Raw genomic sequence first — 15,010 nt, forward strand, 5'->3', positions numbered from 1 at the left:
GTCATAGGCGGACATGCTAACCTCTGCGTTACGGTAGTGGATATAAAAAGCGTTAAGTTCGGCCGGGCCGAACTTTGAATACCCACCGCCTCGGGTATATGTGTACGCCACATTTCGTCATAATCTGGTGAAAAATGCATAATTTATGTCCCCATAGCAGCATAGCAGCTATATCGAAATATGATTCGATTTGGACCACATTCGGAACTAAATATTGAACTCTTTGTCGGCTATATCCAAATATAGACCGATCTGATCCATATGGGACACGGATGTCGAAAAGCATGACATGAGTCACTGTGTAAAATTTCAGTGAAATCGGATAAAAAATGCGTTTTTTATGGGGCCAACACTTTAAATCGAGTGATCGGCACATTTTGCTCATGAGCATTTCACTTAGGAACAGGACCAAACTTCTCACATATCATGCATTCCGATTCAAGTTTAAGCTCCATGATAAGGAGCCTCCTTTTTATAGCCAAATCCGAAGGGCGTGCCGCAGTGCGACACCTCTTTGGAGAGAAGTTTTGAATGTCATAGTAACTCACAAATGTTGCCAGCACTAGGAAAATTTTACTGCGCTACGGTGGCATTGAAATCGGACAATGCAAATTGAAAATTTTGCCCATGAACATTCCACTAAGGAACAGGGACAAATAGGACGATAGAGAGCAATTTTATGGGCCCAAGGCCTTAAATCGAAAGATCGGTCTATATAGCAGCTATATATAAGTCAGTATTGAACAAAGGCCTATCACAACACACCGTCCCAAATTACAGAGAAATCGGATAATAAATGTGTCTTAAATGGGCCTTAGACCTTAAATCGTTCTAAATTGGGGTTATATCAAGATATATTCCGATTTAGCCCATCATTGAACTTAATCTGCCTATGGATAAAAGAAAGTATCAGCTCAATATCTCTACTTTTAAAGGCGTGTAGCGTGATTTCAGCAGACAGACGGACAGACAGATTGCAGACATGGTTTATGTCGGACTATATTTAGATATATCTGTCATTTATACCGATCTGCCGATAAAGGGTCTGAAGCTTATAAAAGCTTTATATTACCCGATTTCGCTGAAATTTAAAGTAGTCGGTTATTTTAGTCGTCCTGACATCTGACCTAAAAATGGTTCAGATCGGACAATATTTAGATACAGCTGTCATATAGACCGATCTCCAGATTAAGGGTCTGAAGCCCATAAAAGCTTTATTTTTTAACCGATTTTGCTGAAATTTGGAACATAAGACTCAAATATGTTTCACATCGGACAATATTTAGATATAGCTGTCATATACACCGATCTGCCGATAAAGAGTCTGAAGCCCATAAAAGCTTTGTTTATTACCCGATTTCGCTGAAATTCGAAACAGAGGGTAAGTTTAAGCCCCCCTAAACTCTATTTAGGTATAGCTGCGTTATAGACCGATCTCCAGATAAAGGGTCTAAAGCCCATAAAAGCTTTATTTTTTAACCGATTTCGCTAAAATTTGCAACATGGAGTAAGTTTACGCCTCCTAACATAGGAACCACATATGGTTCAGATCGGACTGTATTTAGATATAGCTGTTATATAGGCCGATATGCCGAAAAAGGATCTGAAGCCCATTAAAAGTTCTATTTATTACCCGATTTAAAACAGTGGGTAGCTATAGGTCTTCCGACATTCATCCCAAATATGGTTCGGATCGGACTATATTTAGATATAGCTGCCATACAGACCGATCTCCCGATAAAGGGTCTGAAGCGAAAAAAAGTGTTTTTTAACCGATTTCGCTTGAAATTTGAAACAGTAAGTAGTTTTAGGCCACCCCCCATCCGACCCATACAGGGTTAAGATCGGACTGTATTTAGATATAGCTGTCAAACAAACCGATGTGCCGATTAAGGGTCTGAATCTCATAAAAGCTATATTTACTACCCGATTTTGTGGAAATTTCAAAAATGCAAAATTCAACAGCGACTAGTATTTATTAGACCATTCAATATCCGTGCCGAATGCATAAGTTATACAATTTTCACCGAATTGTGACGAAAGGGGGTGGTGGGTATCCAAAGTTCGGCCCGGCAGAACTCAATGCCTTTTTACTTGTTTAACATGTAAAAGCGTGCTAAGTACGTCCGCGCCGAAACTTATGTACCCTCCACTATGGATCGCATTTGCCAAACTCTTTGAATGACTTTTTCAAATATATATGAGCTATATGGCCGATATGGGCCGTACCAAACATAGAAAAATATCACCGCCAAAATTTCAGGCAAATTTAATATAAATTGCGCCCTAAAGAGGCTCAGAAAGTCAAATCTAGAGGTCGATTTATATGGCGGCTATATTAGGTTATCAAACGATTGGGACCCTACTTAGATCAGTTGTTGGAAGTCATACCAAAACGATATGTGCAAAATTTCAGCCACATCGGAAAAGAATTGAGACCTCTAGAGGTTTCAGAAGTTTAATCGGGAGATCGGTTTATATGGCAGCTATATCAGGATGTGAACTGATTTAGACCATACATGGAACAGTTGTTGGAAGTCATACCAGAACGATATGAGCGACATTTTAGAGAAATCGGATAAGAATTGACCCCTCTAGAAGCTTAAGATGTCAAGACCCAAGATCAGTTTATATGGCAGCTATATCAAAACATGAACCGATTTACCCCATTTACAATCCCAACCGACCTGCACTAACAATAAGTATTTCTGCACACTTTTAAGCATCTAGCTTTACTCCTACCAAAGTTAGCGTGCTTTCATCAGACGGACGGACGAACAGAGGGACGCACGGTCATGGCTAGATCGACTTGCCATAGACGATGAAGAACATAAATACATTATGGTGTCTTGGACACATATTTGGAGTTGTTACAAACGGAATGACGAAATTGGTGTATCCCCATTCTATGGTGTAGGGCATAAAAGTTCAGTTTTAAGGTCCCAAAAAGCAAACAAACAAATAACACAAACATATCTCATATGATTTTAATACAAAAGTTTTAAAATTATACATACAATTTTCAAAACACATATTTATTTCCAAAACATATGTACGTCTAAGAAGTTCACAAAACTACAACATTGTTTCCTTTTTATATTACAGATTTCGTTAATTTGGTTTCGATGTTAACCAAACCACAGAGGCGCACAAAACTTTGATGTCATGTGGAAACCTATAACGCAGAACCAACAAAAAATGGCAACATAAATAATGAGATACCAACAACAACATCAACCAGCACAAGGGCACCCCTTAGACAAGAAACAATTTTGATGCAAAAAACAACAAATGTGGAAAACATACTAAAAGAACATGTCAACTATGTGGCTACTTTTACGGACAAAAATTAAAATAAAAGTAATTTAACGACAAACGTGGAAAAGCAACGTCTGTTCTAAAAGAGACGAGCAAAATGAACACTAATGGCTTAAGCAAACTCAACGGAGAACCTTAAAGATAACCGCGTTAACAAATCCAAATAAATATAAGTTTACAAGAAAATTACCTTAAAAATTAACACAAACACACACACACAGACACGCACACAAAGAACGCAGAAGAAAAAAAGGAAAAACAAAAATTTTGCAGAATACCTCCACCCTCACCCCTTACTGGCAATTTGAACAAAATCTAAGCTGGCCCCCAAGAAAACAGGACCACAAAGGCGGCTTATTTCCCATAGCCATAGAGACTGGACAATTGTTTCCCAGCTCGAGTGTGCCTAGCAAACAAGGGCCATAGAGTTCTTCAAAGGGAATATATGACGGCTACGGCGACAACAAGAACGCCATTGCCGCCAAAGACAAGGATGATGAGAATGACGTCGCTCTGTGGACAAGTGAAAAATTTGCCTGCAGATGAACACAGACAGCCAATCCAGCAACTACTGCCGCTGCAGCTGCAGCTGCCTTCAGGAGGTGATGATGGAGGTGAAAAAGCCACAGAACAGCGGAAAACAACAACACCAGCATCATTTATATGGCCAACCTTTGGCGTGGAGCAAACGTCATCATTAAAAAGCACTGCAACGAGTGCTGGCCCTTCGCGGAGGCCCGGTGTGAGTGTTGATTATTCGTCTTCTAGTTGCGCTAAATACACAACAGCAGAAAACGTTGGCAAAGGCATGACAAATCAGCAGCTGAACCATGCCACAACAGCAGCAGCAACAGTCAGCAGCAACAATGCAACAACATATCCCCATCATCATCAACACCCGTACTGCCAACCCTTTTGCCACCATGCCAATGATTATGATCATGTAGCGAAACATCATTGTAGCCATCAGCATCAGCATCAGCATCATCAGCATCGTCGTCATCATGATGGTGGGGAAGTTCATTTGCTGCCATTATTTGTAAATAGTTTATCACAAAAAGCTTCACGACCAAGAGGGCGGAGGTCCCTAACGATTTCCACACAGAGGGCAAATGGAGAAGTTTTAACAAAAGACTGTAATAGTAGTTATAGTAGTAGTATTTCAAAGGAGGGCCAACTCCCTAGCCATCAGCCTCACCACCATCAACACCACCACCAGCGTCCGCCACATCAAGCAAGGCCACAAAGACGGCCCCCTTCCATGTTAACACCATTGGTGAGATATGCGTTGACACAGCTCATTTGTTGGGTGCTGGTGATATCGGCAGTGGTAACAGCGGCGTCTGCCACAAATCCCCTCAATCCCCAGCCACCAGCAAGTATTAGTGTAGTCTCTCCAGCCTCCTCCTCCTCCTCGTCATCGTCGTTGTATACATTTCTAGCCTCAAATCCTGGTCGCCATGTTTATACCTCAGCTTTTCCGCGCCGACGCACTGCCGATGGCACAGCCCTTATGCAATCGCGAGCCGTTGATACCCGAGTACAATTTGAAGTTCTGGAAGGCCAACCCAAAGGTACAGTGGTGGGTTTTATACCGACTCGACCAGATTTTACCTACCGCTTTAATGAGCCACCGCGGGAGTTCACCTTGGACCAGGTAACGGGGGAGATAAAGACCAACTTGGTTTTGGATCGCGAAGGCATGAGGGAACGCTACGATCTGGTGGTGTTGTCCTCCCAGCCCACCTATCCCATAGAGGTGCGCATCACAGTGTTGGATGTCAATGATAATGCCCCCGAGTTTCCGGAGCCCAGCATAGCTGTTTCCTTCTCGGAGAGTGCTGCCAAGGGAACCAGCTGCCTGCTGGATGCTGCCACAGATTTGGATTTGGGCGTCAATAGTGTGAGCAACAATTATTCCATTATCGAAGGAAATATTGACAATAAATTCAGTTTGGCCGTTACTACAAACCCTGGAGGCGATGTTTCATATTTGCATTTGGAAACTACGGGAGACTTGGATCGCGAAACAAGATCCATGTATAGACTGAACATATCGGCTGTGGATGGGGGTAAACCTCCCAAATATGGTTATCTTCAGGTTAATGTCTCCATCATCGATGTCAATGATAATCCTCCGGTTTTCGATCACAGCGATTACATAGTGTCACTCAATGAGTCAGTGTCGCCGGGCAGCATGGTGCTGCAAGTCATGGCCTCGGACAGAGATTTGGGGGATAATAGCAAGATTACCTATTATCTGGCAGAGACAGAGACCCAATTTACCGTGGATCCTGAGACGGGTGTTATTTCCACCACCGAGCATTTGAATTGTCCCCAGCAGACATGCCCCACATTTTCCCGCCCCGGAGGTGCTTGTCCCAAGAGTTGTGTCTTCACCGTGTTTGCCAGGGATCATGGGTCGCCGCGGCAAGACGGCAGGGCCTATGTAACGGTGAATCTTTTGGATACCAATGATCATGATCCGATGATACGTTTTCAGTATTTTCCCCCCACTGGCTCTGTGGCCACGGTCGATGAAAATGCCGCCAATGGTAGTGTGGTGGCTGCGGTGTCAGTGGTCGATATGGATGAGGGCTTAAATGGTGAGACTTCCATTATGATAACCGCTGGCAATGAGTTGGGACATTTTCGTCTGGACAAAACCCCCTCCTTTGATATTGTGCGAGTCAATGGGATACTGGATCGTGAGGAAATTGGCAAATACAATTTGACGGTGGTGGCCACCGACAAGGGTACACCTTCGCGCACCGCAACTTCTTATCTCATAATACATGTGAACGATGTCAACGATCATGAGCCGGTGTTTGAGAAATCCGAATACACAGCGATTCTGAGTGAATTGGCTCCCGCCGGCTCTTTTGTGGCATCCATAGCAGCCACCGATGAGGATACCGGAGTGAATGCCTTGATTTTCTATGATTTCGTCTCGGGCAACAACAATCAATGGTTTGCCATTGACTCAGCCACCGGTCTGATAACCACCCAAGCGGCCTTGGATCGTGAAGTTGAGGGCTCTGTGGAGTTGAGCATATCGGCCCGCGATGGAGGACCCAATCCCAAATGGGCCTACACCCAACTGAAGGTAACCATTTTGGATGAGAACGATGAGGCTCCCCAGTTCACCCAGCAGCGCATCAATGTCAGCCTAAGCGAAGCAACACCAGCGCATACCTTAATTGCCATGTTAACAGCCAACGATCACGACCAGGGCACAAATGGTTCAGTGACTTACACGCTGGCCAGTGTAACTGAGCGTCGCTATCCTGAGCAATTCCAGCTAGACACACTAACAGGCCAATTAACGACCAGAAAAACTCTAGATCGTGAATTACAACAGAATTATGAAATTTTAGTAATCGCACGTGATCAGGGTACACCACAGAAATCATCCACGGCCACGGTGAATCTGCACATAGAAGATGTCAACGATAATGCACCAGAATTTTATCCGAAAATGTATTTTCATGCGTTGGCGTTGCCAGGGCAACAGCATCACAATGGTGGCGGCAGTGGTGGTGCTCCCCAAGATCTTGACATTGTGAACATGCTGCAGAGGCCATTATTAAAAGTTTTTGCTACTGATCGTGATGAGGGTGATAATGCCTTAATTACTTATACCTTAAACACAGGTGGCGATGGTTTATTTGTTGTCGATACATGGTCGGGTTCGATTATGTTCAGCTCTAAGCTTATAAATGCAGCAACAGCAGCCGCAGCAGCAGCAGCCACGACAATGGCCTCCACATCATCGGCCTCCGCATCCGCATCAGGCTTGAGCCTAAGCACATCCACATCGTTGCTGCCAGATATTTTACATCATTTTGGCAAACCTCTGTACAAGCTGCACATTACAGCCAAAGATCGTGGTGAAAGGCAAAGTGAACAAGATGCTGTGGTCGAGATAGTAATGCAGGAAAAATTGCAAACCCTAGAATTTGATTCGTATTCGCAAACCTATGAATTTCAACTGGTCGAAGACAATGCCTTTGAAATGCCCCACACAGGACGTGAAGTGGGTCAGGTTCAAGTAAAACAAGCACCATTGTCAACAACGACATCCTCGGATGCCTTGGAATATCACATTGTCTTCGGGGATCCCGAGGAGAATTTTCTTATCAATCGCAAGACGGGCATGATTACCAGCCGCAAGACCATAGATCGCGAGCAAACCAATCAATATCAATTGGAGGTGGTGGCCAGAAGGGGTTTGGCCTATGGCAAGTGTTTGGTGCACATAGGCATCTTGGATGTCAATGACAATCGGCCGGTATTTGCCAAAGATCGTGACGATGAGGTGAATCTGGCTGAAAATTCCGCAGTAGGTCAAGAGGTGTATATTGCAAGGGCTAGGGATCGAGATTCGGGGAATAATAGCAGGATAACCTATTCGCTGAGCTTGAATACCGATTTGGTGTTTCGCATTGGTCCTTCTACGGGAGTGATCTATCTGCAAAAGCCCCTGAAAGCTGAGCCGGGAACATCACTGCAATTGGAGATTACAGCCACCGATCATGGCGAGCCAAACTTGTCCAATAAACATGGCCTTAGCATAGTCATCACCGATGTGAATGACCACACACCGGTCTTTGAATCGACTTCCTATGAAACCTCCTTGCTGGAGTCGACACATGTCAATGAACGCTTCTTTTCCGTTAAGGCCCATGACAAAGACTTGCAGCTTAATAGCCGCCTCTCCTATCAGATACTGGAGGGGAATTTAGCTCAAAAATTTGGCATATTTCCCGATGGTTACCTGTTTGTTCGTTCGCCTTTGGATCGTGAGGAGAAGGACTACTATGCTCTCACGGTCAAGTGCCAGGATGAGGGAGAACCTCAAAGGACGGCAGAAGTGCCGGTTATCATTCACATAATCGATGAGAACGATAATGCCCCCCAATTCACCAACAGTTCGTTTACCTTTAGCTTGCCAGAAAATGAGCCTGCCGATGCCTTTGTGGGTAAATTAACAGCCTCCGATAAGGATATAGGACGCAATGCTGAACTGATTTATACGCTGGCCTCACCCGTAAAAGACTTTACCATAGATTCACGCAATGGTTTTATTAAGGCCCTTAGACCCTTTGATCGTGAGGAACTGATCCAAAGAATGCCCACAACCTCAAACTCTAACTCTGCCCTCGGCAACAATTTGGCGGGTTCGCAAAATTTCATACTCCTGGAAGCCATTGTGGCGGATAATGGCACACCGCGCCTTAAGGACAAGGTAAAAATCAAAATTATCATCACCGATGTCAATGACAATGCGCCCGAGTTTGTTAGGGCCCCTTATAGGGTGCAAATATCTGAGGGGTCGCTAGTGGGTACTCAGCTGATGAGGGTCTATACCAATGATTTGGATGAGGGTTTGAATGGCGATGTTTACTACTCCCTGGTCAAGGGTAATCAGGAGGGACGTTTTGTCATAGATGATGCCACAGGACAACTGTCTTTGGCCCGAAAATTGGATCGTGAATATCAAGATGAATATCAGTTGGAAGTAATGGCCAAAGATGCGGCCATTGAGGGCCAACAATTGAATTCGACCACCACCATAACCATAGAGGTGCTGGATGAAAACGATGTGGCGCCCAAGTTTGTGGAGAGTCTGAGAGATATCACAGTTCTAGAGACCACCCTGGTGGGCACGGAATTGATGCGTTTTAAGGCCCTCGATCTGGATTTGGGCATTAATGCTCAAATAGGTTTTGCCCTGACGGCAGGAAATCGCAAGGACACCTTTCACATAGATTCGTACACTGGCATTTTGTATCTGCACAAACCTTTGGATTATGAAGAAACCACAGTGTATCACTTGAATATCACCGCCTCCGATGGGGGCTCCCCACGTCTCTCCAGCACCACTCTCTTCACTGTGAATGTGCAGGATGAGAATGACAATCCTCCCAGTTTTCCCAATACAGCCATTGTGCGACAAATAAAAGAGGGCATAGATCTGAAAACTCCCATTGTTACGGTGACCGCCGAAGATCCAGATTCAGCGGAAAATGGCAAGGTCACCTATAGCATTGTGAAGCAGGATCCCGAGCTGCCAGGTGGCAGACATTTTGGCATTAACACCCAAACTGGAGTTATACACACTCTCAGAGAAATCGATCGTGAGACAATAGATACATTTCGCCTGACCGTGGTGGCCACCGATCAGGCCCAAAAGCCAGAGTTGCAATTGTCCGCCGAAAAACTTGTCACCGTCATTGTGGAAGATATCAACGATAATGCTCCCGTTTTTGTCTCCATGAATGCTGCCATCCTACCCTCCAAGAATCAGCAGATGTATGGTCAAAGTCGTGATGGTGCGCTGGTCATGCAGGTGCATGCCACCGATGCGGACTCTTCGAGCAATGGCATTGTAACCTACGAATTGGTTTCCGGCAATAATGAACTCTTTAAACTGCATCGCAATACCGGGGCCATTACGCTGCGCAAACCCATTGCCAAGCCGGAGATACGCTATACACTCTCGCTCAAGGCCACCGATGAGGCTGTACAAAGTGAACGCAAAAGCTCGGATGCTTATATAACGATTATTGCGACAAGTCCTTCGGGCGTTATAGGACCGGTTTTCGATCAGCGCGAACAAAGCGGTTCCGTGTATGAAAATGAACCAATCGGTACAAGTATTCTAACAGTGAAGGCGCGTCTAAATATGGCCGAAATTGAGTACTACATAACCAATGTGACGGCAATTGGTGGTGCAACAACATCTGCGGGCTCCGTTATGTCATATGGTGGCGGTCAAATGTCCTCGGCTGCAGCAAGAGTTCTAAATGAACGTCTATTTCACATAGATACCGCTTTGGGTATTCTATCAACGGCCAAGGAATTAGATCGTGAAGCTGGTGCCGATGTCTACGAGGTGGAGGTGTATGCAGTGGCATTAGGCGGTAGTCCAAGGACCACAAGTACTAAGGTAAGTCGAACAAAATTTTTTCATACTATGTTGATCAAATTTGCGTTGATAATAAGCGTAGAAAGGACTCTGGGGGGTGGGCTAAGCTCCCCCACAGAAAAGTTTTAGATCCCTCGAGAATTTTAAAAGGTTCTTTGTTTTTGATAAAATTTGATGATTTTATGATTTTGCTGATCCCAAAGGTTTTAGACTCTGGGGGTGGGCTAAGTACCCCCAGAAAAGTTTTAGCCCCCCCTCCCAGAATTTTCAAAGGTTCTTTGATTTTGATAAAATTTGATGACTTTATGATTTTGCTGATTCCAAAGGTTTTACCCCTACCCCCCGAATGCTAGGCTCGCTTTGCTAATGGTGCTGATATGCTCAAAATATTGGGTTGCCCAAAAAGTAATTGCGGATTTTCCATATAGTTGGCGTTGACAAATTTTTTCACAGCTTGTGACTGTGTAATTTCATTCTTTCTTCTGTCAGTTATCAGATGTTACTTTTAGCTTGCTTTAGAAAAAAAGTGCAAAAAAAGTATATTTGATTAAAGTTCATTCTAAGTTTTATTAAAATGCATTTACTTTCTTTTTGAAAAATCCGCAATTACTTTTTGCGCAACCCTACGAAGTTGCTCTTTATATCAACCACCAAATGATGGTGGTATACTAATCTAATCATTCCCTTTGTAACACCTCAAAACATTGATCTACGACACCATAAAGTGTATAATCTTGACATTCTAAGTCGATCGAGCTTTGTTCCGAGCCTTGTCCGTCCATCCGTCTATCGAAATTTCAATAGCGGCCGCACGCGTAAAGGGTGGGTTAGATTTTTTATTGGCGTTCTGGCATGTGACTCAATGTTTTCGTCCAATGTGATGCCACAGGAACACAAATGTCGAGTTTTACGCAGATACCTGCCATCACGGCCCAAACCTGCGAGGCCCAAGGCCCAAGGGTGAATACAATGCGTCTACCAACGCCCCCACATGTGGTAACCCACCCATGAGTACCAATTTGATCCCACGTATTTGGACGTGTTCAACTCCTTGCTTAGGAGCGGAGCACTACCTAAAACTCCTTCCGATCTATGGGTCACGGCAGCCGGTTGAAAACGCAACTCCACGCCGAGCTTATGCTCTACGCGCGATTTGGGTACAAACCACAGCCACCACGTTACTCCCCACTGGGGCCTCACCATTGTCATTGTGTGTACTTCGGCTTGCCTTCTTGAGCGCCGAGAGCCGCATTTGCTAGCGGTGTTTGGTTTTGCCAAGTATAATCTAAATCAGGATCAAGGGACCAAGTATGATCTAAATCAGCTAAAGCTCCCATATACACCGATATCAGTATTGTATACTTTGGACCCCTGGAAACCGCAATTGTTATCTGAATTGGCTGCAATTTTGTTCGTAGTGTTTTTTCATGACTCATACATCCGTGGTAAATATGATTCAAATCGGTCTAGAACTTGATATATCTTCCCTATATACCGATCACCCGATTTGAGCCTCTGGATACCGCCATTGTAAACCGATTTGGCTGAAATTTTGCATGTAGTGTTTTTTCATGACTTCAAACACCCTTGGCAAATATGGTCCATATCGGCCTATAACCTGATATAGCTCCCACATAAATCGATCTCCCGATTTGGCGTATTGAACCTCTGGGCGCCGCAATTGTTATCCGATTTGACTGAAATTTTGCAAGTTGTGCCAAGTACGGTCTAAATAGGTCTATAACTTGATATAGCTCCCATATACACCGATCTCCCGATTTGACATCTTTAGCCGCTGGAAGTCACAATTGTGAGCCGATTTGGCTGAAATTCTGCACGAGTCTGTATACCCTCCACCATAAGATGGGGGGTTTACTAATATCGCCATTCTGTTTGTAACTACTCGAAATATTCGTCTGAGACCCCCTAAAGTATATATATTCTTGATCGTCGCGACATTTTATGTCGATCTTGCCATGTCCGTCCGTCCGTCTGTCTGTCGAAAGCACGCTAACTTCCGAAGGAGTAAAGCTAGCCGCTTGAAATTTTGCACAAATACTTCTTATTAGTGTAGGTCGGTTGGTATTGTAAATGGGCCATATCGGCCCATGTTTTGATATAGCTGCCATATAAACCGATCTTGGGTCTTGACTTCTTGAGCCTCTAGAGGGCGCAATTCTTATCCGATTGGAATGAAATTTTGCACGACGTGTTTTGTTATGATATCCAACAACTGTGCCAAGTATGGTTTAAATCGGTCCATAACCTGATATAGCTGTCATATAAACCGATCTTGGGTCTTGACTTCTTGAGCCTCTAGAGTGCGCAATTCTTATCCGATTGGAATGAAATTTTGCACGACGTGTTTTGTTATGATATCCAACAACTGTGCCAAGTATAGTTCAAATCGGTCCATAACCTAATATAGCTGCCATATCAACCGATCTTGGGTCTTGACTTCTTGAGCCTCTAGAGTGCGCAATTCTTATCCGATTGGAATGAAATTTTGCACGACGTGTTTTGTTATTATATCCAACAACTGTGCCAAGTATGGTTCAAATCGGTCCATAACCTGATATAGCTGCCATATAAACCGATCTGGGTCTTGACTTCTTGAGCCTCTAGAGGTCGCAATTATTATCCGATTTGCCTGAAATTATGTACTACGGATCCTCTCATGACCATCAACATACGTGTTCATTATGATCTGAATCGGTCTATAGCCCGATACAGCTCCCATATAAATCGATCTCTCTATTTTACTTCTTGAGCCCCCAAAGGGCGCAATTCTTATTCCAATTGGCTGATATTTTACACAGGTCTCCAACATATAATTTAATTGTGGTCCAAACCGGACCCTATCTTAATATCGCTCTAATAGCAGAGCAAATCTTTTCTTATATCCCTTTTTGCCTAAGAAGAGATGCCGGGAGAAGAACTCCGCAAATGCGATCCATGGTGGAGGGTATGTAAGATTCGGCCCGACCGAACTTAGCACGCTTTTACTTGTTTTTGCTATGACTATCACCAACTGCGCTAAGAACGATCAAAAGCGGTCTATTGATTAATGTAGCTCTCATTTAAACCGATTTGCCGGTTTAGCATCTTGAGCCCCTGGAAACCGCAAGTGTTGTCCGATCTGTCTGAAAGTAGGTAGTGTTCTGTTACGATTTTCAACAACCATGTCAAGTCAAGTATGGAGGCCACCGTAGCGCAGGGGTTAGCATGTCCGCCTATGACGCTGAACGCCTGGGTTCGAATCCTGGCGAAACCATCAGAAAGAAATTTTCAGCGGTGGTTTTCCCCTCCTAATGCTGGCAACATTTGTGAGGTACTATGCCATGTAAAACTTCTCTCCACAGAGGTGTCGCACTGCGGCTCGCCGTTCGGACTCGGCTATAAAAAGGAGGCCCCTTATCATTGAGCTTAAAAAACTTGAATCGGACTGCACTCATTGATATGTGAGAAGTTTGCCCCTGTCCCTTAGTGGAATGTTCATGGGAAAAATTTGCAATTTGCCATGTCAAGTATCTCCCATATAAACCTATTGGGATGCCCAAAAAGTAATTGCGGATTTTTCATATAGTCGGCGTTGACAAATTTTTTCACAGCTTGTGACTCTGTAATTGCATTCTTTCTTTTGTCAGTTATCAGCTGTTACTTTTAGCTTGCTTTAGAAAAAAAGTGCAAAAAAAAGTATATTTGATTAAAGTTCATTCTAAGTTTTATTAAAAATGCATTTACTTTCTTTTTGAAAAATCCGCAATTACTTTTTGGGCAACCCAATATTTGCCGATTTGACGTCTTGAGGCCCTGGAAATCGCAATAGTTATCCGATTTGAATGAAATTATGCAAGTGTTGTTTTGTTACGACTTCAAACATCCATGTTAAGTTTTGTCTAAATCGGCTTTAGTCCTTGTCACACAATGTCTCAAGATTTACGAATATAATACTGCCAAACATTTTGTGCTAAAACCAATTTTTATTGCTTTATTTACATTTACCCTCAGACTTTACTCTTTGCCTTTTTAACCATTGTTCTGGTTAGCAATCATAAGCTCAACGAAGGAAAAAACTGGTTCAAATTTATAGCCCTTGAAGTCTTAAATTTCAATTTAAGAAATATTTCCACTACCTCTCCACCTAGGTCCTGTATATCGTACGCAGGCAACAGCAGCAGCAGCAGCAGCAACACCAACAAATAACACCCTGAGAACTCTTCACGAAGAACTGCATGCATAACACTGAAATGTGATCAAACTGAAGAGAGTGAGAGAGCAAGGCAGGAATATAACAGATATCTAAACACCTAAGTTATAGGATTCATTCATGCATACATTTTGAAATTTATAACATTTGTTATCAAATTTCGTGGTAATCATCATAAACTTTTGAAGACTCAACATAATATCCAGCCATTAACACTAAACCAGCCAGCCAGTCAGTCAGTTAGCCGGCTAAAGCTTCAGCTAGCCATGCAAGAGTGCAACAGAACCCCGACACTGACACCAACATCAACATCAACTTCAACACCAATACAAACCCATCTACACATCATCCAGACGACAAAGCAAAAATCTAAAGGACATATTTGCTGTCTGATGTTGTTATTGATGTGTTGTTGCATATTCACTACATTGCCTCATATGTATGTATGAATGTATGTATGTGGAAAAATGGTGTATGTACGTTGGTATGCTTTCAAACTGTTTTAGCTCCAATGGCTTAAAGGCCAAGAGTGAGAAGAAGTTGAAAAAAAG

The 15,010-nt window shown here is 43.5% G+C and overlaps 1 protein-coding gene across 1 annotated transcript; it reads left to right on the forward strand.

Annotated features, from left to right (window-relative positions):
* Positions 1 to 3,763: 3,763 nt before the first annotated feature.
* LOC106085377 (cadherin-related tumor suppressor-like) lies at positions 3,764 to 14,463 on the forward strand. The gene is made up of 2 exons (XM_059365440.1): positions 3,764 to 10,270; positions 14,398 to 14,463. The coding sequence occupies exons 1-2, from the start codon at positions 3,764 to 3,766 to the stop codon at positions 14,461 to 14,463; spliced, it is 6,573 nt and encodes a 2,190-aa protein (XP_059221423.1).
* The last annotated feature ends 547 nt before the right edge of the window (positions 14,464 to 15,010 follow it).

The sequence above is a fragment of the Stomoxys calcitrans genome, chromosome 3 (assembly GCF_963082655.1).
Source record: "Stomoxys calcitrans chromosome 3, idStoCalc2.1, whole genome shotgun sequence".
Taxonomy (NCBI): domain Eukaryota; kingdom Metazoa; phylum Arthropoda; class Insecta; order Diptera; family Muscidae; genus Stomoxys; species Stomoxys calcitrans.

Coding starts and splice junctions, on each gene's coding strand:
- LOC106085377 (XM_059365440.1), top strand. CDS start 3,764: ATGACGGCTACGGCGACAACAAGAACGCCATTGCCGCCAAAGACAAGG. Junction 10,271..14,397: donor CAAGGACCACAAGTACTAAG/GTAAGTCGAACA, acceptor CTCTCCACCTAG/GTCCTGTATATCGTACGCAG.